Source organism: Oncorhynchus masou, chromosome 5, assembly GCF_036934945.1.
Source record: "Oncorhynchus masou masou isolate Uvic2021 chromosome 5, UVic_Omas_1.1, whole genome shotgun sequence".
NCBI lineage: Eukaryota > Metazoa > Chordata > Actinopteri > Salmoniformes > Salmonidae > Oncorhynchus > Oncorhynchus masou.
Genome location: NC_088216.1, coordinates 25,990,464 through 26,014,794, shown reverse-complemented (window position 1 = coordinate 26,014,794; position 24,331 = coordinate 25,990,464). Strand labels below are relative to the sequence as shown.

At 44.5% G+C, this 24,331-nt stretch overlaps 1 protein-coding gene across 2 annotated transcripts; it reads left to right on the top strand.

Moving 5' to 3' along the window:
* On the top strand, positions 1–21,596 carry LOC135538148 (ATP-binding cassette sub-family C member 10-like). Of its 2 annotated transcripts, XM_064964124.1 has the most exons (22): positions 1–73; positions 1,073–1,274; positions 1,557–2,934; positions 3,194–3,421; positions 3,697–3,853; positions 4,033–4,196; positions 4,302–4,381; positions 4,491–4,662; positions 4,905–5,003; positions 5,202–5,391; positions 5,495–5,572; positions 5,762–5,947; positions 6,043–6,175; positions 6,459–6,651; positions 7,312–7,655; positions 8,004–8,173; positions 11,036–11,196; positions 11,523–11,776; positions 12,043–12,188; positions 18,364–18,461; positions 20,180–20,292; positions 20,431–21,596. In XM_064964124.1, the coding sequence occupies exons 2-22, from the start codon at positions 1,084–1,086 to the stop codon at positions 20,564–20,566; spliced, it is 4,671 nt and encodes a 1,556-aa protein (XP_064820196.1). In that variant the 5' UTR covers positions 1–73; positions 1,073–1,083; the 3' UTR covers positions 20,567–21,596. The 2 variants fall into 2 exon arrangements, 1 of the variants encoding a protein (XP_064820196.1); XR_010455330.1 differs by lacking the exons at positions 20,180–20,292; positions 20,431–21,596 and having other exon boundaries at positions 11,523–11,566; positions 11,608–11,776; positions 18,364–18,453.
* The last annotated feature ends 2,735 nt before the right edge of the window (positions 21,597–24,331 follow it).

The window sequence follows — 24,331 nt, the reverse complement described above, 5'->3', positions numbered from 1 at the left end:
CCGGAAGTTGTCACACTGCTGATGCTCCGCCACCAAACGCTATATTCTCCCATAAATCCAAAGCTTTGAACAGGTATTTAACTTTATATTGACAATTGTGTTATCCCAAGTTGCAGAGAGAGTCTTGCTATATATACGCTTTATATCATGCAAAAGACAATGTTTAATTAACTTGACGAACAATAACACACGCTGCTGTTGAGGGATTTGCTAGCCAGTCTCATCCCAATGTTTACACATTTTCCCCCCAAGCAAGTGTGGCTGACCAGTAGAATATGACCGCTAGCTAGCTAAACCATGTGCAACTGAATCATAGAGGGCTTCAAATGAGTTGACAGTAGACTGCTTATTGAGAGACAAACACATTTCTTAAAACAAATAATTTAGCTATACATGTAGTGTAACTATAGCTAGGTAGTACAGAACTGCGCTGTAGTCCTCTTGCTCAGTTGTGCACTGGGCCCTCCCACTCTTTCTATTCTGGTTAGAGACAGTTTGAGCTGTTCTGTGAAGGGAGTAGTACACAGCGTTGTACGAGATCTCCAGTTTCTTGGCAATTTCTCGCATAGAATAGCCTTCATTTCTCAGAACAAGAATAGACCGAGTTTCAGAAGAAAGTTCTTTGTTTCTGGATATTTTGAGCCTGTAATTAAACCCATAAATGCTGATGCTCCAGATACTGAACTACTCGAAAGAAGGCCAGTTTATTGCTTCTTTAATCAGTACAACAGTTTTCAGCTGTGCTAAAATAATTGCCAAAGGGTTTTCTAATGATCAATTAGCCTTTTAAAATGATCAACTTGGATTAGCTAACACAACGTGCCAGTGGACTCAGGAGTGATGGTTGCTGATAATGGGCCACGATACGCCTATGTAGATAATCCATAAAAAATCTGCTGTTTCAAGCTACTAGTTATTTACAACATTAAAAACGTCTACAATGTATTTCTGAACAATTTGATGTTATTTTAATGGACAAAAAAATGTGCTTTTCTTTCAAAAACAAGGACATTTCTAAGATACCCCAAACTTTTGAACAGTAGTGTAAATTGTGTATATATCTTTTCCCCAGATGCTTGGAGAATGGGGACAGGTGTGGTGGCTGATTTTGGCCCCAGTGAGTTAATCTCTGGCCTGTGCCACACGGACACCCTTGACCCGTTCCCAGTGTGGCGGGATGGAGCCATCAGCCCCTGTTTTAACCAGCTGGTTCTGGGAGCCCTGGCTCACGCTGTGGTGGCCGTCTTCAGTGCCGTCTACCTGAGTGCTCAGAGGTAATTTTAGGTCACAGTCAGGCCGCTCACAAAATCACAAGGCATAGGCTAGAACATTCTGGCCACTATTAATCCTACAGCACATACAGTGGCATGCAATACAGGTCCCCATATTGCACCTAGGTAAAATAAAGATGCATACCTCCAGAACAGTAAGTTCATATCTAGTTCATGTCTGTACTGGATCCCATTCTGTAGATCGGCATCTTTATCAGTTATTATATCTAGCCAGGCCATATTTCAGACAGCTCATCTACCATTTTATCCTTTTGCATTACACAGATGCAGTCTCCTCCGGCCCTCTCCCCCGTGTGGCTGGGGCCTCAGGGTGGCCTCAGCCCTACTGGTGGCCCTGCTCTTTGTGGGGGACTTAGTCCTGGTGGCCCTCCTCCACCGGGGGGACATGTACCTGGACGTCCTGGCTGATGGATGTGCCGTTCTAGCCTGGCTGGTCCACTTTGGGGCCCTGCTTGTCCTCCAGAGGTCCATCCATAGAAGAACCAGGGGTCCCTCTATGTTACTACTGCTGGTGCTGTTGCCTATCCCTAACCTGGTGGTCATCCTGCTGGCTTACGCCCGGGATTCCACCTACCTGGACCTGGCGGAGCCCCTTAGAGTGGCCCGGCTGGTGCTCGCAGCCGCCCGGGGACTCCCTCTCCTGGTCTACCTCCTGGCCTTCGCTGCTCCCTGCGTTGGTGAATGGAGTTACACATCTATGTCCGTCAATGATGCAGACAGCTCACTCCTCATCCCAGAGAGTTTCTACCAGGACACGGGAGAGATGGTGGCAGAGGATGGCAGTGGCTGCATCTCCCGCCTGCTGTACCTGTGGTTGAACCCTCTGCTGAGGCGTGGGCGGCGTGGGGAGCTGGAGAGGCCATGCGACGTCTATCTCCTTCCCCGGAGACTGCGCACTAGCGCAGTGCGCCGACACTTCCTCCGCTGCTGGGAGGACTGCCAACAGCGGGCAGCAACACAGAGAGGGAACACTACACCCAGGCCTGCAAACAGGAGCCTACAGAATGGAACATGGACTTCACCCCTCCAGGAGGAACTATCTGGCATAGCAGTGGAGGAGGTAGGACTGTTAAAAGTGTTGCACAAAGCCTTCGGGCTGCGCTACTACCTGCTTGGAGTGCTGAAGCTAGCAGGCAACATGCTGGGCTTTGCGGGGCCCCTGCTCCTCAGCAGCCTGGTGACCTACATGGAGGAGAAGGGGGCCCCCATCAGCTGGGGGGCCTGGTGTGCCACGGGCCTCTTCTTCAGCACCTTATTCTCCGCCCTCATCCGGAACCTCTTCGTCTTTGAGGTCTCGAAGGTCTCACTCTCGGCGCGCGCCGCCCTCGTCTCCTCCATCTACGGCAAAGCACTGCGGGTCAACGGCGGTGGCTTGGCGGCGCGGTTCACCCTGGGTGAGGTGGTCAACTTCATGAGCACGGACACGGACCGCGTGGTCAACTTCTTCAACAGTTTCCACGAGATGTGGAGTCTGCCCTTCCAGTTCTCTATTGCCCTCTACCTGCTCTACCTGCAGGTGGGCGTGGCCTTCCTAGGAGGACTGGGTGTGGCTCTGCTGCTGGTGCCGCTCAATAAGGTGCTGGCCTCGAAGATCATGGAGAATAACAAGCACATGCTCACACATAAGGATAGTCGTGTCAAGGTGAGAAATTCTCTATGGCTTTGGCTATCTTTGACTTTTATCTTAACCCACCAACCATGGCAAACATCCATATGGACACTATGTTTATTGTTTAGAGTAGTACTATTAAGTAGTAATAAAGTAGTAATTACATTATACAACTTCATACATAATATACGGGTTCTTGTAGACCTAGTCCTACAGCTTTTATATTAAAATACTTCGATATCAGATGTGAACTCATTCAATGTCGTCTGTCTGCCCTGTCCTTGCCTTCCAGCTAATGACAGAGGTCCTCTTTGGAATACGAGTCATCAAGTTCTACAACTGGGGGGCCTACTTTGCCCAGAAGATAGCAGATTGTCGGAGGCAAGAGCTGTCCCACCTCAAGGCCATTAAGTACCTGGATGCTCTGTGTGTGTATACCTGGGGAGCTCTACCCGTAGTCATATCTATCATCACCTTCGTCACATACGTGCTGCTCGGCCATGAGCTCACTGCAGCCAAGGTAGGCATGTTTCATTTTGTGAAACTAGAGCGCTTCACTTTTAAATGTCAGCAAACTATTTTGCAATCAATCTGTTCCAATGTCCTCACTAGCATACCACCTTGTATGAAGTAATGTTTCGGATAGAACATTCCAAGTGGTGGCTATGCCAGAATGGACATTGGAAGAGACGTATTAACTGTTGAAAGACCTACTAGCTGATACCCAGGAACACAATGAGGATGTGGGTACATGAGACTAATTCGAATAGGGACACTTCCCCTCCTCCATTGCAGGTGTTCACCACTCTGGCTCTAGTGGGCATGCTGATTCTCCCCCTCAACAGCTTCCCCTGGGTCCTCAACGGCACCCTGGAGGCCAAGGTGTCCCTGGACCGCATCCAACGCTTCCTCAAGCTGCCCAACCAGGACCTCGATGCATACTTCAGTCATGGTGGGGGTGTGTGTGTGTGTGTGTGTGTGTGTGTGTGTGAGTGCGCAGCATAAATTAAGTACATTTTGCTTGTACATACATTATTAATTAATACATGTTCAATAACTCTGTCTATGAAAGTGAGATATGCGATTATGTGTATGAATGTTTTTCATTGACTTTGTGGCTCCAACTTACAGTGGCTCCTGAGGACCCCCAGGACACCATTGTGATGAGTCAGGGCACATTCTCATGGCAGGGGACTGGGGGGCCAGACCACCCCACAGAGGGAGATACAGGCTCTGAGACTGAATCCACCAAAGGAAGTCTGCTGCTCCATAGCCTCAACCTCACCATCACTAAGGTGTGTACCCTGCATCACAAACTATGTAACCTATACAGCGTGTAAATCATGGGGTCTACCATCAAATCACTGCAATGTTGTAATGCTTTTTTTCTTGTCCGTCAGGGATCCCTAGTTGTTGTGGTGGGAAAGGTGGGCTCTGGGAAGAGCTCGTTACTGGCAGCCATCACTGGAGAACTCAACAGGTAGTGCTCATCGCCTCATTTACTAAGTTTACAAAGCTCAAGTAAATTTGTTTTGTTTATTTCAGTGACCTTTTTCGATCTATCATTGAGTTATTACTTCCCTCTGTAGGCGTGGAGGTGTTGTATACGTCCAGGGCAGGGAGGATGGTTTTGGTCTAGCTGCTCAGGAGCCGTGGATCCAGCATGCAACAGTTCGGGACAACATCCTGTTTGGCAGAGACTACAACAGTTCCTTCTACCAGGCTGTGGTGGAGGCCTGTGCTCTCACAGACGACATCAATGTGAGACTCAGCATCTCTCTTTTTTCTTTTTCACTCTCTTTATTTGTTTCTGTCTCTGCTTCAATCTCTCTTATCCTCACAGACAACCTCAATGCTAGCTTTCTCCCCCATTTTATTTTGGCCCAGTACAAGCTTTACTTGACAACCCCTAATATATTTGTGATCTATCCAATGAATGTTATAAACACAAATTCCAAACTCAGTGCATATGAAAGTATTTGACTGAATTGTCGTTTGTCCAGATTCTGCCTAACGGGGACAGGACCGAGGTGGGAGAGAATGGAGTTAATCTGAGTGGAGGACAGAAAGCTCGCCTGGCCTTGGCCAGAGCTGTTTACATGGTAAGAGTCCTCACCAGATTCCATGGTAACACAACAGCCATCTAGAACAGTGAATCTCCAACTTGATTTAACAAGCAAGCTTTTACCAGGTTGGGAGTTTGGATAGCAGAAAACATTCAATGATTAGCTTTGTATACTGAAGGTTTATCTCTCTTGCACACATCTGCATACTCCCCCTCTCTCTTTTAAACACACAAGGAGAAAGACATTTTCCTCCTGGACGATCCACTGGCAGCAGTAGACACTGACGTGGCCCATCACCTCATGGAGAGATGCATCATGGGAATCCTCAGGAGCAAGACCAGAATCCTTTGCACCCACCGCATAGAGTTTGTGGACAAAGCTGATGTGGTGATTCTCATGGACAATGGAACAATTATTAAAAGTGGTAGTGAACTTGGGCCTTATGTTCTTCAATTGATAATGGAATAATGAATTACTTTTCTGTGTTAACACATTTATGTCTGAATAAACTCATTTGTTTTAAATAGGTACACCTGAAGAGGTCCTTCCTTTGGTAGAAGCAGTGCCCAAGAACCGGAAGAATGACAGTAATGCAAAGGAGAAAGGTAACAGTAGTCATTAATGTCTCTTAGCATTGTGTTTTGGGAATATATTGCTTGCGACACAGTGCTAATATCACTGATGCAGAGGAACGAAGCTCCATTTAAATTACTTTCTACATCTTGAATTGAGTGGTGGACTATTGTATGAAAAAAATTGCCAGGTGTTTTTATATGCATTCTGACTTGAATCAGATGTTATTGAGCGAGAGGAGGAGCAGGGTCCGTCCAATGAGCTGTTTGCAGAGGTGGAGTCTTCACTCTCAGGGGAGGAGCAGAAGGCTGTGGGCGGGCTGGCCTGGAAGGTTTACCACGCCTACTGGAGAGCGGTAGGAGGGGCTTTGGCTGTCTCCATCCTACTGTCCCTACTCCTCATGCAAGGTACAGTGACCACCTGGTGCCTTAATCACATCACACTTCTGTTGCCTTTGCAGGCTTGTGTATGTTTTGTACATTTAGCTGTCTTTGTCTCTCAGCCTCTAAGAATGTGTCTGACTGGTGGCTGTCCCACTGGATCTCTAACCTGAAGAACAATGGTTCCTCCCAGAGTGTTCTAATGCCTGCCTACAGCTCACCACATCTGCTGCTATTCTCTCCTGGAGGACTAATGTAAGTTAGAGGTTGTTACAACGTTAGGACTGATACCCTAGATAAGATTCCAGAATGTGCAGTGTGATTCCGCTTATATAATCCACTTACGACTCCACACCGCTTTAAGTCATACTTAGATACATTTATATACAGAGCCTCTACATATTTTAGATTGTGCAGTAAAAGGATTAGGTTTCATGGAGGTGTCAAATCCCACAGACATCCATGATGCAGCACACGCATGACAAGATTTATTAAGCAATTGCATATTAAAATGCATGTTTTCTCCCCTTATCTCCAGGCACCCGGTCAGTATTATGGAAATGACACCTTTCGCCAACATAAGCTCAGAGGTGAAATTCTATCTGACGGTTTACGGTTCCATTGCGGGGGCTAACACGATCTTCACCGCCATCCGAGCCTTCCTCTTTGCCTATGGAGGCATCCGTGCGGCATCGGTTGTCCACAACAGACTGCTGAACACAGTCCTCAAGGTGGGCTTTTTCTGTTAAGTTGACTCCTCTGGAAACTGGTTTAGTCATGGTCATGGTTTCAATCATGCAAAGGCAGTATTTTAAATTTGTAGCATAAATATGATTAATTTTGAAAACTTCTCATGCTGTGAGAGCAGTGGAGGCTGTTGAGAGGAAGATGGCTCATAGTAATGGCTGGAATGGAGTCACTGGAATGATATCAAACACATCAAAGACGTGGTTTCCATGTGGTTGATACCACTCCATTGACTCCCTTCCAGCCATTATTATGAGCCGTCATCCCTTCAGCAGCCTCCACTGTGTGAGAGTTGATGCTTTCAAATAATTTACAGTGTACTTGTTGAGTGTCCACACATTTCTAGTGGTGGGTACTGTTTGTAAAAAAAAATATATATATATATATTTATTAAATTATTATACATACTTTTTTTGTACTTAAACAAAAATGCTTTATTGGATAGAGGAGAGACAGTGGGAAAGCTAGTTTTAGACTGAAAAGGCTTTGGTCCCATGCTGCAGCGCTATATGTGATCGGGAGGCAGCGGTTTAGACTGCTGGACCACCTTAATCCACGTGTTTGTAATGTTTACTATTTACATTGCCATGATAGAGTACAAACGCACCTAACTACCCCTGACCCGCCTCTCTATATCAATCCAGGCTACAGTTACCTTCTTTGACACGACACCGCTGGGCCGCATCCTTAACCGCTTCTCCTCCGACCTGTACAGCGTGGACGACACTCTCCCTTTCTTCCTCAACATCCTGCTGGCTAACATCTTCGGCCTACTGGGCATGCTGATAGTGATGAGCTACGGCCTGCCCTGGGTCCTAGTGCCCCTGCTTCCCCTGGGCCTGCTTTACCACTGCACACAGCGCTTCTACCGACACACATCCAGAGACCTAAAGCGTCTGTGCAGCCTCACCCTCTCGCCGGTGTATTCACATTTCTCTGAGACGCTTAGTGGCCTGGGTACCATCCGAGCAAGTTCCAGTGCCTCCAGGTGAGGACGGTAAAGTTAGAATGAGGAATTGATATTTTAGGCCAAACTAGATCTGTGGTTGCCAACTTTGATTTGGCTCGTTGAATCAGGGGTGTTAGCGGTTAGTGCTGAGCTGGCACAAAAGCCTGCTTAACCTGGACCAGGACCAGTCCAAGGTCCAAGCCGAAACATGTTTTTTGTGCTGGCTACTACTGTAATATTTGAAAATGTAAAAATAAGTGAATAGGATTTCAGTATAAATACACAGTTGTCTGCCTGCAGTTACAGCTGAAATATTGCTATCAATGCATGAATTAGGTTAACTTTGAGTGGAAGGAGGTTCATGTTCTCTGTCTGTTGTGGTTCCAGATTCGAGGAGGAGAATGAGCGGCGCCTGGAGCAGAACCAGCGCTGTCTGTTCCTTTGCAACGCCGCCATGCAGTGGCTGGACATCCGCCTGCAGATGATCGGCGTCGTCGTGGTGACGGGCATCGGCGTGATCGCCGTCGTCCAGCACCAGTTCAAATCCATCGACCCAGGTGAGCAGCCAGCTAGCGTGTTAGCATGTGTCCCATAGTCAGCACAGACCTAGCACAACACAGGCCTTGACTCAGATTACACTGTTTATGTCTACTAGTTGTTGAGGCTGGTGTAGAGGAGAATTTAGAAATGGTATCAGTTTCAAATCAAATCAAATCAAATTTTATTTGTCACATACACATGGTTAGCAGATGTGAATGCGAGTGTAGCGAAATGCTTGTGCTTCCAGTTCCGACAATGCAGTAATAACCAACAAGTAATCTAACTAACAATTCCAAAACTAATATCTTATACACAGTGTAAGGGGATAAATAATATGTACATAAAGATATGAATGAGTGATGGTGCAGAGCAGCATAGTCAAGATACAGTAGATGGAATCGAGTACAGTATATACATATGAGATGAGTATGTAAACAAAGTGGCATAGTTAAAGTGGCTAGTGATACATGTATTACATAAGGATGCAGTAGATGATATAGAGTACAGTATATACGTATACATATGAGATGAATAATGTATGGTATGTAAACATTATATTAGGTAGCATTGTTTAAAGTGGCTAGTGATATATTTTACATCCTTTCCCATCAATTCCCATTATTGAAGTGGCTGGAGTTGAGTCAGTGTGTTGGCAGCAGCCACTCAATGTTAGTGGTTGCTGTTTAACAGTCTGATGGCCTTGAGATAGAAGCTGTTTTTCAGTCTCTCGGTCCCAGCTTTGATGCACCTGTACTGACCTCGCCTTCTGGATGATAGCGGGGTGAACAGGCAGTGGCTCGGGTGGGTGTTGTCCTTGATGATCTTTGTGGCCTTCCTGTAACATCGGGTGGTGTAGGTGTCCTGGAGGGCAGGTAGTTTGCCCCCGGTGATACGTTGTGCAGACCTCACTACCCTCTGGAGAGCCTTACGGTTGTGGGCGGAGCAGTTGCAGTACCAGGCGGTGATACAGCCCGCCAGGATTCTCTCGATTGTGCATCTGTAGAAGTTTGTGAGTGCTTTTGGTGACAAGCCGAATTTCTTCAGCCTCCTGAGGTTGAAGAGGCGCTGCTGCGCCGCCTTCACGATGCTGTCTGTGTGAGTGGACCAATTCAGTTTGTCTGTGATGTGTATGCCGAGGAACTTAAAACTTACTACCCTCTCCACTACTGCTCCATCGATATGGATAGGGGGGTGTTCCCTCTGCTGTTTCCTGAAGTCCACAATCATCTCCTTAGTTTTGTTGACGTTGAGTGTGAGGTTATTTTCCTGACACCACACTCCGAGGGCCCTCACCTCCTCCCTGTAGGCCGTCTCGTCATTGTTGGTAATCAAGCCTACCACTGTTGTGTCGTCCGCAAACTTGATGATTGAGTTGGAGGCGTGCGTTGCCGCGCAGTTGTGGGTGAACAGGGAGTACAGGAGAGAGCTCAGAACGCACCCTTGTGGGGCCCCAGTGTTGAGGATCAGCGGGGTGGAGATGTTGTTGCCTACCCTCACCACCTGGGGGCGGCCCGTCAGGAAGTCCAGTACCCAGTTGCACAGGGCGGGGTCGAGACTCAGGGTCTCGAGCTTGGAGGGTACTATGGTGTTAAATGCCGAGCTGTAGTCGAAGAACAGCATTCTCACATAGGTATTCCTCTTGTCCAGATGGGTTAGGGCAGTGTGGTTGAGATTGCGTCGTCTGTGGACCTATTTGGGCGGTAAACAAATTGAAGTGGGTCTAGGGTGTCAGGTAGGGTGGAGGTGATATGGTCCTTAACTAGTCTCTCAAAGCACTTCATGATGACGGAAGTGAGTGCTACGGGGCGGTAGTCGTTTAGCTCAGTTACCTTAGCTTTCTTGGGAACAGGAACAATGGTGGCCCTCTTGAAGCATGTGGGAACAGCAGACTGGTATAGGGATTGATTGAATATGTCCGTAAACACACCAGCCAGCTGGTCTGCGCATGCTCTGAGGGCGCGGCTGGGGATGCCGTCTGGGCCTGCAGCCTTGCGAGGGTTAACACGTTTAAATGTTTTACTCACCTCGGCTGCAGTGAAGGAGAGACCGCATGTTTCCGTTGCAGGCCGTGTCAGTGGCACTGTATTGTCCTCAAAGCGGGCAAAAAAGTAATTTAGTCTGCCTGGGAGCAAGACATCCTGGTCCGTGACTGAGCTGGATTTATTCTTATAGTCCGTGATTGACTGTAGACCCTGCCACATACCTCTTGTGTCTGAGCCGTTGAATTGAGATTCTACTTTGTCTCCATACTGACGCTTAGCTTGTTTGATAGCCTTGCGGAGGGAATAGCTGCACTGTTTGTATTCAGTCATATTACCAGTCACCTTGCCCTGATTAAAAGCAGTGGTTCGCGCTTTCAGACAGTGTACAAAACATTAAGAACACCTCTTTCCATGACATCGCCTGAACAGGTGAATCCAGGTGAAAGCTATGATCCCTTATTGATGTTACTTGTTAAATCAACTTCAATCAGTGTAGATGAAAGGGAGGAGACAGGTTAAATGATTTTTAAGCCTTGAGAAAATTGAGACACGGATTGTCTATGTGCCGTTCAGAGGGTGAATGGGTAAGACAAAATATTTTGTAGTAGGTGCCAGGCGCACAGTTTGTGTCAAGAACTGCAACACTGCTGGGTTTTTCCACGCGCAACCGTTTCCCGTGTATATCAAGAATGGTCCACCACCCAAAAGACATCCAGCCAACTTGACACAACTGTGGAAAGCATTGGTGTCAGCATCCCTGTGGAGTCCATTCCCTGACGAATTGAGGCTGTTCTGAGGGCAATATTGTTTTGTATTGAGTATACTCTAGACATGTCCTGTTTGCTGTGTCTAGGCCTTAATAATGACTGTTTGTCCTATGGGTGTTCTCCCTGCCAGGTCTGGTGGGTCTGTCCCTGTCCTATGCTCTGTCCATCACAGGCCTGCTGTCAAGCCTCATCTTCAGCTTCACCCAGACAGAGTTGCAGCTGGTGAGTGTGGAGCGCACCGAGGAGTACTCCACCACCCTGCCCACTGAGCCACAACACAGCAACCCACAGGTGAGGAGTCCTGTGAGGGCGTGTGTCTTATAGCATACCACTCAGCTGCACCTCATTGAAGAGGTTTCATAATTCATTTTTTTCAATGTCAGAAGTGTACACCACTCTGTAGACCTTTAGAAGGTTATGTGGCAGGTTTTCAATTGTTGTCTTTTATGAGGTGTTGGATAGATGTTATTTCTAAAATTACTAAATCTATTTGTTCAAGTTCTTTGAGTCTTTTAGCCTGGTCAGTTACTTCTTACTGAAGTGGCCACTCAGGGGAATAGAAAACAAGTACATTTGTAAAATGACTGAGGACCCATCTACTTCTGTCTTTACCATAGGTGCCCACCTCGTGGCCGGAGCAGGGTTGGGTGGAGTTCCGTGGGGCCGTGCTGTCCTACAGAGAGGGGCTGCCCAACGCCCTGGACGGGGTGAGCCTGGTGGTCCGGCCTGGGGAGAAGGTGGGGGTGGTGGGCCGGACGGGCTCAGGAAAGTCCACCCTGTTCCTGGCCCTCTTCCGCATGGTGGAGCTGAACCAGGGTCAGATCTTACTGGACGGAGTGGACACCAGACAGGTGGGACTGGCCCAGCTCAGGTGAGAGGATTAAGAGATGATGAATATGATGATGATGGCTTTGAATGTTTTTTTGTACTTTTCCAACTGCTAGACTCAACATTATTGTGTACTTGGATGGTGATCTGTGCATCTGTAATAAAAGCCCTTTATAGGTGATGACATCCATCGTGCACATCTGCATATTTTCAACTATAAGAAATCTGTGTTCCTTCCTTCATTCATTCATGAATCTAGAGTAGTTGACAGATCAATCTTTCACACTGTATTTGTGGCTCCCCCTGCAGGTCCAAACTGGCCATTATCCCCCAGGACCCATTCCTGTTCAGCGGGACAGTGAGGGAGAACCTGGACCCATGTGGATGTCACCCTGACCCCCGGCTACTGGAGGTCCTGGAACACTGTCACCTCAGCCCTGTCATCAACCGCATCGGTGAGAAAGCGGGAGGGTGGGAGAGGATTGAGGACAATAGAGGAGGGAGATTGTGATGGTGATAGAAGGGAGATGGATGATGAAAAAGCATGCAAATGAAAGGGTGATATAGCAAATAAGAAATAGGAGGAGTAGTTGAATTAAACAGACTAACAGAATGAGAGACCAATGGAGAGAAGAAGGGTATCAAACATGGGTGAAAGTAAGTCGGTACATTCCGGTAACATGTCCCGACAAAATAATTAGTGGTGGAATGCCGTCCTGGTAAAACGTTGCCCATTGCAATAATTAAAAGGAAATGCCAAGAAAACTATATGCAATGACACCATTATTTAACATTACCGCATGTCAGCTGCATGAAAATGAGCGAGTTGACTTAAAATCGGTCCGCATACCCTTGAAATTGTGCTGTGGTTCGAAGGGAACACATGATTAAAGTTATGACATGGCGATCATATGACATTAATAGTGATTATATATGTAATATATCCATCTATATGTCATTCTATGATTGGACTAGGGCTGTTAGTGACCATATTACCGCCACACCGGCAGTCACGAGTCATGACCGCAGTTAAATTCCGCGTGACCGTTTAGTCATGGTAACTAGGCTTCTCCAAGCTCTGATGCTGCTGATGGTAATTAGTAGCTTACCAAACTTGCTAACTGCCTGGTACTCAGCACTCTATTGTCCTTCTAATCACTCTGACAGCAATGCAAATGTAATCAGAAATCAAATCAAACACTTCATGAGCTCATGTTGATCAACATTTCTATAGGATATGAAATTGTGGGAGAAAAGTGTTTTGATGGCCTCTATTAAAAACCAGAGGATCCCATCAGCTTTCTATAAGCTAGGCTTCCCTAATATTAAACACATTGCTTTGCTTTAAAACAGAAGTATAGCCTCCCTTGCTGGCATTAAAATTAATCACGGGAAAAGTTTCCTTCATTTGCTATTTAAGTGCATAGATTCAAGCAGACCACCATAGTCCCTGTGCCCAAGGAAGCGAAGGTAACCTGCCTAAAGGATTACCACCCCGTGGCACTCACGTCAGTAGCCATGAAGTGCTTTGAAAGGGTGGTCATGGTTCACATCGACAGCATCCTCCCGGACACCCTAGACCCACTCCAATTCGCATACCGCCCCAACAGATCCACAGATGACGCAATCTCAATCGCACTCCACACTGAGCTTTCTCACCTGGACAAAAGGAACACCTATGTGAGAATGCTGTTCATTAACTACAGCTCAGTGTTCAACACCATAGTGTCCACGAAGCTCATCACTAAGCTAAGGACTCAACACCTCCCTCTGCAACTGGATCCGGGACTTCCTGACGGGCCGCCCCCAGGTGGTAAGAGTAGGCAACAATACGTCTGCCACGCTGATCCTTAACACTGGGGCCCCTCAGGTGTGTGTACTTAGTCCCCTCCTGTATTCCCTGTTCACTCATGACTGTATGGCCAAATACAACTCCAATACCATCACGTTTTCTGACTACACAACCGTGATAGGCCTGATCACCGACAACGATGAGACGTCCTATATGGCGGTGGTCAGAGAACTGGCAGTGTTTTCCCAGGACAACAACCTCTCTCTCAATGTGAGCGAGACAAAGGAGCTGATCGTGGACTACAGGAAAAGGCGGCCCGAACAGGCCCCCATTAACATCGACGGGTCTGTAGTGGAGCGGGTCGAGAGTTTCTTGTTCCTTGGTGTCCACATCACCAACGAACCATCATGGTCCAAATATACCAAGACAGTCGTGAAGAGGGCACGACAAAATGTTTTCCCCCTCAGGAGACTGAAAATATTTTGCATGGGTCCCCAGATCCTCAAAAGGTTTTACAGCTGCACCATCGAGAGCATCCTGACCGGTTGCATCACCGCCTGGTATGGCAACTGCTTGGCATCTGACCGTAAGGTGCTACAGTAGGTAGTGCGAACGGCCCAGTACATTACTGGGGCCAAGCTTCCTGCCATCCAGGACCTATATAATAGGTGGTGTCAGAGGAAAGCCCATAGAATTGTCAGAAACTCCAGTCACCCAAGTTATAGACTGTTTTCTCTGCTACGGCAAGAGGTACTGTAGCGCCAAGTCTAGGACCAAAAGGCTCCTCAACAGCTTCTACCCCCAAGCCATAAGACTGCTGAACAATTCATGAAATTACCACCAGACAATTTACGTTAACCCCCCCTTCCATTTGTTTACCTCAACTAGCCTGACCCCCAGCACACTGACTCGGTACCGGTGCCCCCTGTATATAGCCTCGTTATGTTATTCTTATTGTGTTAATTTTCATTATTACTTTTTATTTTAGTCTACTTGATAAATATTTTCTTCTTGAACTGCACTGTTGGTTAAGGGCTTGTAAGTAAGCAATTCACGGTAAAGTCTACACTTGTTGTATTCTGCGCATGTGAGAAAGTTTGATTTGAGAATAGTCTAATGGGTGACATGATTAGCCTATCACTTGTGAATGATATATTATCAATTGTGAATGATGCCGCTTGTGTGCATTAAGGCAGGAAACACCTAATGTAGCCAAGCCCATAGGCCTATATGTGTTGATAAGGTTTGAATCACAACTAAAGTGGCCAAATAACTTCTTAAAATTAAACACATTAATCTGCTTAATGACCGGTGTAGAGCCTAACGTGCATACATAGGCAGCACGCAAGTTTCAAATTTGGGGCAAATAATTTTCACCATAAAAATACACCTTTATAATAAAGAATTGCATGCATAATCGCATTTATGCTCACTTTTGCGAATGGCATTTTCCTGCTAATTGATTGCATTTTGGAACATTCGTGCTTATAATGTGAAGAAATAGCCTAATGTTTATCAACATTTTAAGCTACATGTTCTGATCTGTAGTCAATGATCAGCCTCATTGCTTTTAAAAGGTTTTTTATTTGTAATAAATATGCTAAAACCCTGTTTTCACTTTGTCATTGTGTGTAGATTGATGAGGAACAAAATTAATTTAATCCATTTTAGAATAAGGCTGTAACGTAACAAAATGTGGAAAAAGTGAAGGGGTCTGAATACTTTACGAATGCACTGTATATTCAGACCAAGCGCACAACTGCCACTGGCCATAAAAAGGCATTGTTTTTTTAAGGCTGCATTACAGCCACACTAGGGGGATGCAACCGGGAAATTTGAGGCATTATCAAGTGCTTGTCAAATTGTGAATGAGAGACTGATGAAGTGTGTGCAGCCTGTGCAAGCAACAAAGCAGAGCTCATGCCTTTCATGCAACTTTTTTCAAATCTTCCTTACTCGCATCTTGCAGCCTTAGATTGTATTACAAATCAAAACATAGAGCCCAAAGTTTGTATCACAACTAAAGTTTTGTATTTCTTCGTTAACCCCTCAACACAGAATAGCGCACTGCCTCAAATTGTTTGGTGAAAGCATCCTTTCTATTTTATTCAGCTATAGTTGAAGTCGGAAGTTTACATATACCTTAGCCAAATACAGTGAGGGGGAAAAGTATTTGATCCCCTGCTGATTTTGTACTTTTGTCCACTGACAAAGAAATTATCAGTCTATAATTTTAATGGTAGGTTTATTTGAACAGTGAGAGACAGAATAACAACAAAAAAATCCAGAAAAACGCATGTCACAAATGTTATAAATTGATTTGCATTTTAATGAGGGAAATAAGTATTTGACCCCCTCTCAATCAGAGATTTTTGGCTCCCAGGTGTCTTTAATACAGATAAAGAGCTGAGATTAGGAGCACACTCTTAAAGGGAGTGCTCCTAATCTCAGTTTGTTACCTATATAAAAGACACCTGTCCACAGAAGCAATCAATCAATCAGATTCCAAACTCTCCACCATGGCCAAGACCAAGAGCTCTCCAAGGATGTCAGGGACAAGATTGTAGACCTACACAAGGCTGGAATGGGCTACTAGACCATCGCCAAGCAACTTGGTGAGAAGGTGACAGTTGGTGCGATTATTCGCAAATGGAAGAAATACAAAAGAACTGTCAATCTCCCTCGGCCTGGGGCTCCATGCAAGATCTCACCTCGTGGAGTTGCAATGATCATGAGAACGGTGAGAAAACAGCCCAGAACTACACGGGAGGATCTTGTCAATGATCTCAAGGCAGCTGGGACCATAGTCACCAAGTAAAAAATCGGTAACACACTACGCCGTGAAGGACTGAAATCCTGCAGCGCCCGCAAGGTCCCCCTGCTCAAGTAAGCACATATACAGTGGGGCAAAAAAGTATTTAGACAGCCAGCAAATGTGCAAGTTCTCCCACTTAAAAAGATGAGAGGCCTGTAATTTTCATCAAAGGTACACTTCAACTATGACAGACAAAATGAGAAGAAAAAAAATCCAGAAAATCACATTGGTTTTGAGGCTGACGCCACTCCAATACCTTGACTTTGTTGTCCTTAAGCCATTTTCCACAAATTTGGAAGTATGCTTGGTCATTGTCCATTTGGAAGACCCATTTGCAAACAAGCTTTAACTTCCTGACTGATGTCTTGAGATGTTTCGTCAATATATCCACATAATTTTCCGTCCTCATGATGCCATCTATTTTGTGAAGTGCACCAGTCCCTCCTGCAGCAAAGCACCCCCACAACATGATGCTGCCACCCCCGTGCGCCACGGTTGGGATGGTGATCTTCGGCTTGCAAGCCTCCCCCTTTTTCCTCCAAACATAACAATGGTCATTATGGCCAAACAGTTCTATTTTTGTTTCATCAGACCAGTGGACATTTTTCCAAAAAGCATGATCTTGTTTCCCCATGTGCAGTTGCAAACCATAGTCTGGCTTTTGTATGGCGGTTTTGGAGCAGTGACTTCTTCCTTGCTGAGCGGCCTTTCAGGTTGTGTCGCTCTAGGACTCGTTTTACTGTGGATAAAGATAATTTTGTACCTGTTTCCTCCAGCATCTTCACAGGGTACTTTTTGATGTCGTTCTGGGATTGATTTGCCCTTTTCACATCAAAGTACGTTCATCTCTAGGAGACAGAATGCGTCTCCTTCCTGAGCGGTATGACGACTGCAAGGTCCCATGGTGTTTATACTTGCGTGATATTGTTTGTACAGATGAACGTGGTACTTTCAGGCGTTTGGAAATTGCTCCAAGGATGAACCAGACTTGTGGAGGTCTACAATTATTTTTCTCAGGTCTTGGCTGACTTCTTTTGATTTTCCCATGATGTCAAGCAAAGAGGCAGTGAGTTTGAAGGTAGGCCTTGAAATACATCCACAGGTACACCTCCAATTGACTCAAATAATGTCAATTAGCCTATCAGAAGCTTCTAAGGCCATGACATAATTTTCTGGAATTTTCCAAGCTGTTTTAAAGGCACAGTCAATTTAGTGTTTGTAAACTTCTGACCCACTGGAATTGTGATACAGTGATATAATCTGTCTGTTAACAATTGTTGGACAAATTACTTGTGTCATGCACAAAGTAGATGTTCTAACCGTCTTGCCAAACCTATAGTTTGTTAACAAGAAATTTGTGGAGTGGTGGAAAAACAAGTTTTAATGACTCCAACCTAAGTGTATGTAAATGTCCGACTTCAACTGTATGTATTCTTTTTGAATTGTATTCTTCACACTAAAATAATGCCACTGAATTCTAAGCAAATCTTGTCTGCTAATTGAAATAGCGTCGCCCACAGCCATATGGCAAAGCCAGATCAGGGCCTAACATAACGACAACTCCGAATATGCGTTTCTGTTCTTCTGAAATAAACTGCATTTTCTTCATATCATGTTTCTTTAGACCTGTCTAAAATAAATAATGGATTTATTGTGATGGTGTAGGTTATATTACATAGGTTTATTAGACTTTTTAAAATGTAGAGGTTCCAAAGGTCTGCATCAGTGTGGAAGCCAGGAGATGCCAAATGTGTTTGTTAATTAACGGTCAATTACCGTGAGACCGGCAGTTATTTGCTTTACAATCACAAAATGTCATGACCGCCACAGCCTTAGATTAGACCCATTTAAAAAAACATAGCATGTCTAGTACCTGTAAGACATTAATTCTTCTTTCACGTTTGGTATCAAACCAAGTGAGAGTGAAAGAACAAGGAAGGAAGAGATTGACGGTAGTAATTAGTTCATGTTTCTGTCTGTAAGAGTTTGGTCAGATGTCCTCACTAACATCTGTGTATCTTAGGTGGTCTTGGTGCTGAGGTGGGAGAGCGGGGCAAGTCTCTCTCTTTGGGACAGAGACAGCTGCTGTGTCTGGCCAGGGCTCTGCTGACTGAAGCTAATGTAAGAACCAACTCACACCATCCATCCATATCGATTACTAACATGGCTTTGAATTCATCCATCCATACCATCATGGCTTTGAATTCAAACATCCATATCAATTACTAGACAATCAGCTGGGCTAGACAATCTGGACACTCTCTTCCTAAAAGTATCTGCCGCCATTGTTGCAACCCCTATTACTAGTCTGTTCAACCTCTCTTTTTTCTATCGTCAGAGATTCCTAAAGATTGGAAAGCTGCCGCGGTCATCCCCCTCTTCAAAGGGGGTGACACTCTAGACCCAAACTGTTACAGACATATATCCATCCTTCCCTGCCTTTCCAAAGTCTTCGAAAGCCAAGTTAACAAATAGATCACTGACCATTTTGAATCCCATCGTACCTTCTCCGCTGTGCAATCCGGTTTCCGAGCTGGTCACGGGTGAACCTCAGCCGCGCTCAAGGTACTAAACGATATCATAACTGACATCAATAAAAGACAGTACTGTGCAGCCGTCTTCATCGACCTGGCCAAGGCTTTCGACTCTGTCAATCACCGTATTCTTATCGGCAGATTCAACGGCCTTGGTTTCTCAAATGACTGCCTCGCCTGGTTCACCAACTACTTCTCAGAAAGAGTTCAGTGTGTCAAATCGGAGGGCCTGTTGTCCGGATCTCTGGCAGTCTCTATGGGTGTACCACAGGGTTCAATTCTCGGGCCAACTCTTTTCTCTGTATATATCAATGATGTTGCTCTTGCTGCGGGTGATTCCTTGATTCACCTCTACGCAGATGACACCATTCTGTATACATCTGGCCCTTCTTTGGACACTGTGTCAACAAACCTCCAAACGAGCTTCAATGCCATACAACACTCATTCCGTGGCCTCCAACTGCTCTTAAACGCTAGTAAAACTAAATGCATGCTCTTCAACCGATCGCTGCCTGCACCCGCCCGCCTGAATATGTGGACAACTAAAAATACCTAGGTGTCTGGCTAGACTGTAAACTCTCCTTCCAGACTCAGTAAGCATCTCCAATCCCAAATTAAATCTAGAATCGGCTTCCTATTTCGCAACAAAGCCTCCTTCTCTCACGCTGCCAAACATACCCTCGTAAAACTGACTATCCTACCAATGCTCGACTTTGGCGATGTCATTTACAAAATAGTCTCCAACACTCTACTCAGTAAACTGGATGCAGTCTATCACAGTGCCATCCCCAAAGCCAGCACTTCCTTTGGCCGCCTCTCCTTCCAGGTCTCTGCTGCCAATGACTGGAACGAATTACAAAAATTGCTGAAGTTAGAGACTTCTCCCTCACTAACTTTAAGCATCAGCTCACTGATCGCTGCAGCTGTACACATCCCATCTGTAAATAGCCCATCCAACTACCTCCCTCATCCCCATATTGTTTTTATTTACTTTTTTTGCTTGTCTTTTTCTACTTGCACATCTATCACTCCAGTGTTAATTTGCTAAATTGTAATTACTTACGCTACTATTGGCCTATTTATTGCCTTACCTCCTTACTCCATTTGCAGACACTGTCTATAGATTTTCTATTGTTATTGACTGTACTTTTGTTTATTCCATGTTTAACTTGTTTTTTGTCGCACTGCTTTGCTTTATCTTGGCCAGGTCGTAGTTGTAAATGAGAACTTGTTCTCAGCTGGCCTACCTCGTTAAATAAAAAACTAACATGGCTTTATTTCTCAACCATTGTTTCCTCTCTATAGATACTGTGTATTGACGAAGCCACAGCCAGCGTTGACCAAAAGACTGACAAACTGCTACAACAGACAATCAGAGAGACATTTCAAGACAAGACCGTCCTCACCATTGCCCATAGGTAAATGACTTGATGAACACAACTTTACATAATAATCTTAAGTGCTTTAGTAGACATTTAAACTGAATTATAAATAACTTAAGTTTTCATGGTACAATTTATAACGTAATTTGACACCTTGATTTTCTCTGTCAACAGGATCAACACCATCTTGGACTCCGACAGGGTGCTGGTGATGCATTCTGGGAAGGTGGTGGAGTTTGACACCCCTGCTGATCTGTGCCAAAGAGATGACTCTATTTTCTGCAAGCTGGTTGGTGGGAGGGGAGAGTAAGAAGAGAAGCTATCAGAGGACTAAAGACAATGGGAAATGTCAATGGGGATCTCTCTCTCTCTCTCTCTCTGTTTCCTCACAGGAGGCCAGTGGTGGTTGGACTCGGTGGACCAACCAGCCACCTGTTCAATGAAGGTGGTAGAAGTTGGCCCTATAATAATTACTGGTCCAGGGTCATAATCGATTTTTTTCATCCCCATAATCGTTAGGATTTAGTGTAGGGTGATCTGATCCTAGATCTGTGGTTAAGGGCCCACTGACTGACATTTGACCTCTGAGAGCAAGGTCTGAATAGTCCAACCCAAGTGATATTATTATTTTACTACATTTTAGGAAGCCGGGTTCATTTTCTAACCTGGGCATTGTGGAATTTCTCTGCTTTTTATTCAGGAAACACGTTAATGTGGTACAAAGAACTGATGTGTCAGTATCACAGAAGGAATGAAGGAACATAGAATAAGTACTGTAATTGCTTTTGTGTTTGAAGGGTGTAATTTATAGAGCTATAATGGATTTATTTTGACTGAAAAGTTGTCTTCCAAGAGTAAGTCAGTCATTCACATTTCAGTATCGTCAGTCTTTTATGAATGTCTGAGATTCCTCTTGCACCTGGTCTGTTGGCAGTATGACCTTTATAGCTAGACAGAGTGCACAATAATGGACATTCTTTACATAGATAAAATGCATGTTTACACACTGTTTGCTCTATGGATGTGTTGCAGACGAATAGACTGAGATAAATAGAGACATTTTAAAGTTACTCTTTTTCTATTTGTTTACCATTCACACAGATAACATTTGTTTGGAAGCTCCTCACAATATTGTTACATCTGATTTCAAACCATTCTGTAGTAGAACTACTGTATATCAGTCATTTGAGAATGTTTCTGTTTTGTAATACACTGTAAGAGAGAACATCTCAGGGAGAATCGCCATAACATACAGCGTTTTCACTTGAGGTCAGTACTCTCATGTACAGTAATATGAAGGTGTAACATGTTCAAAATTAAATGGCTTTACTGGTTTTACACGTCTTGTCACTGTTTTTATTTATTGAGTTTGCTTGAAGTTCATTATGATAATCGTCATAATTAGTCATTAGTTATATTTCTGTTTTACACATCCCATGTTATAGTTTTGAGTTTGGGTTGATCAGAATGTCAGTACGATTACATAATTGTCATTAACGATAATTGGAAGGAGGAGGAGCCCCACCTTAAAGGTATGGTTACATACCGGTAGTAAGAATGTTATACATTTACATTTAAGTCATTTAGCAGACGCTCTTATCCAGAGCGACTTATGTCTCATAAATCAGTTCTATTTAAGTCTTAATCTCTCAATCATGCCACACGTTCATTGTTGTGCCTTATAATTACCATGAGTCATGAATGAACGCCTAGCTGCCCCTCCCTTGAAACAAGACAACTCTTTGGCATACCTCTGCATTTTTGTTATATCAACAGACAAATATTTTTTTCCACCTGTCTTGGTGTGTTGATAGGGAAAAACAGAGCACTCTCCATCTCACAGTTCCAGTCTTGAGAGGCCAGTTTTCTGTGATCACCCTGCCTACCTGGTCTGGAGAATGTGTGTGACAGTTTGTGGCTGGGAAGGGATGCCGAAGATGAACCAGTTTGTCTGCTTTGGGGAGGGTATGTTTTCGCCGACTGAGGCATGGAGAAGGTATGCTGAAGGTGGAACCAGTTTTTCTGCTTTGGGGAGGGTATGCTTTCGCTGAGTGAGGCACAGGGTAGGCACTCCTACAGGAGTACGGAACACTATGGACTGCTAACACTCAACATTCTCACATCTGTGGTAAAACTCCTAGGGTCTGAGTAACTACAAACTGCATGGTCAAAATAACCCAATGGAGCCTAAGGTAAGATTTTGATTAATTGTCAATTTACATTTAGAAACTTTTGCTGAAGTACTCCATCCAGACTATATGGTGCCAGGTTCTATTGCTAGTGTTTACAAAGTCCACAATGATGTCATTGTAAGGGTCACTTGTACAACTGAATGCATCTTCTACATTTAACCCAACCTCTTTGAATCAGGGAGGGGCAGGGGGCTGCCATAATTGACATCCACAGCACCCGGGGAACAGTGGGTTAACAGCCTTGCGCAGTGGCAGAACAACAGATGTTTACCTTGTCAGCTCGGGGATTTGAACCAGCAAACTTTCAATTACAACCATTCTCCAACACTCTTGTCAGCTCAGGAATTCAATTCAGCAACCTTTTGGTTACTGGCCCAACGCTGTAACCACTAGGCTACCTGCCGCAGCTAGATGATTATGTCAAGTTTGCAACAGTATGTGCAGGTTTGTAATGCAAATGTCTACAGTAACTATTGGCATAGATGATGTTTAAAAAAAAGAATAATAATAAAATTGTTTTTTTTATTGAATATTCAAAACACACAATATACTTGCAGGGAAGCCGCTCAACAACTACATCATACCAGTCATCCAACAGATTCCCATTCAGAGCGACACACAGAAGCATCCAGGGTCAATGCCCTGCTCAAGGGCATGTTGACCGATCTACCACCAGGCCAAAAAGCGTGAACCCGAACCCTCCAAAATCCCCCCACAGTTCCCCATAGCTGTCCATCAACCATTTGAGACCCCTCCCACAGTCCCCCCAGGAATAAAAATAAAAATACAATTAATTCCATTCCCCACCCCCAAGAACCCCCCCCCCCCCAATGCACCAACAACCAAGAGAATGAACTAAAGATTTTTTTAAAGGAAAAGACAGAAGAAAACAGTAAACAACAATGCAAAAAATAATAATAATAATAATACATTTCAAACAAAGGACATCAAGGACAACTAAAGTCATATCAGCAATGCCAACGATATGTTTCTGTGCATGTCTGGCACTATTACATGTATGTGGGTGTTCTTGTATGTGTTCATTTTAATGAGAGTCTGTGTATATGCATGTGTACAAACACCTGCACGGCATCAGCCTCAGGTAAACCGGCATTAGTTGTAAAAACACTGTCACTTATTGTCATTCAAATGTACTTTTTATTATGTTTCATTTAGACTTTAAAAAAACATTTACTTTTATCTTTGACCATCATTCTATCTCCCACACAGCAACTCCACTCCCACTTGACTCCAATTCCACATCCCAACCCTCAGAGTCCCTCAGCCCATCCCATCTATCTCTGCTGGCCACCCACAATGGGTTGCTCCACAAAACATATCTTTCAACTATGCAGTGATGTTTAACGTACAATTTCAATGAATCTAATCGAATAGAATTCACAGATTGCGAGTTGAAGATAAATACTTTTACTAAGAGTATTAGTATATTAGTAATTGACTGACCCAGTCTGTCCAGATCTCCTAACAGTACTATTTATAGGGTCAATTTGACATCAATGCTGTGCATTTTCAGCCATTCCTGAACCTGAGACCAGAAACAGGCTACCTGAGGGAAATACCTAAATAAATGGTCTATTGATTCTGTATCCTTAACAACAAAATCTGCAGAGCTTCGATGATTTTATGCCCCAAATATTCAACATTTTGTTGGTGGCAAGAATTCTATATAATAATTTTAGCTGAAAAGCACAAAGTCTTGAATCTTGAGTTGTTTTATATATCGTACCATGGAATCGGTACATCAAAAATCTCTATTTTGCAATCGGTATGGCACAGTTGTCAACATCCTGGTCCTCAAATGAAACTGGTATACTTTCCTATTTATGCTATTTTTATTCCTCTGTCAGTTTTGATCCTTTATA

Coding starts and splice junctions, on each gene's coding strand:
- LOC135538148 (XM_064964124.1), top strand. CDS start 1,084: ATGGGGACAGGTGTGGTGGCTGATTTTGGCCCCAGTGAGTTAATCTCT. Junction 5,004..5,201: donor TGGCCAGAGCTGTTTACATG/GTAAGAGTCCTC, acceptor TAAACACACAAG/GAGAAAGACATTTTCCTCCT. Junction 5,392..5,494: donor TGGAACAATTATTAAAAGTG/GTAGTGAACTTG, acceptor TGTTTTAAATAG/GTACACCTGAAGAGGTCCTT.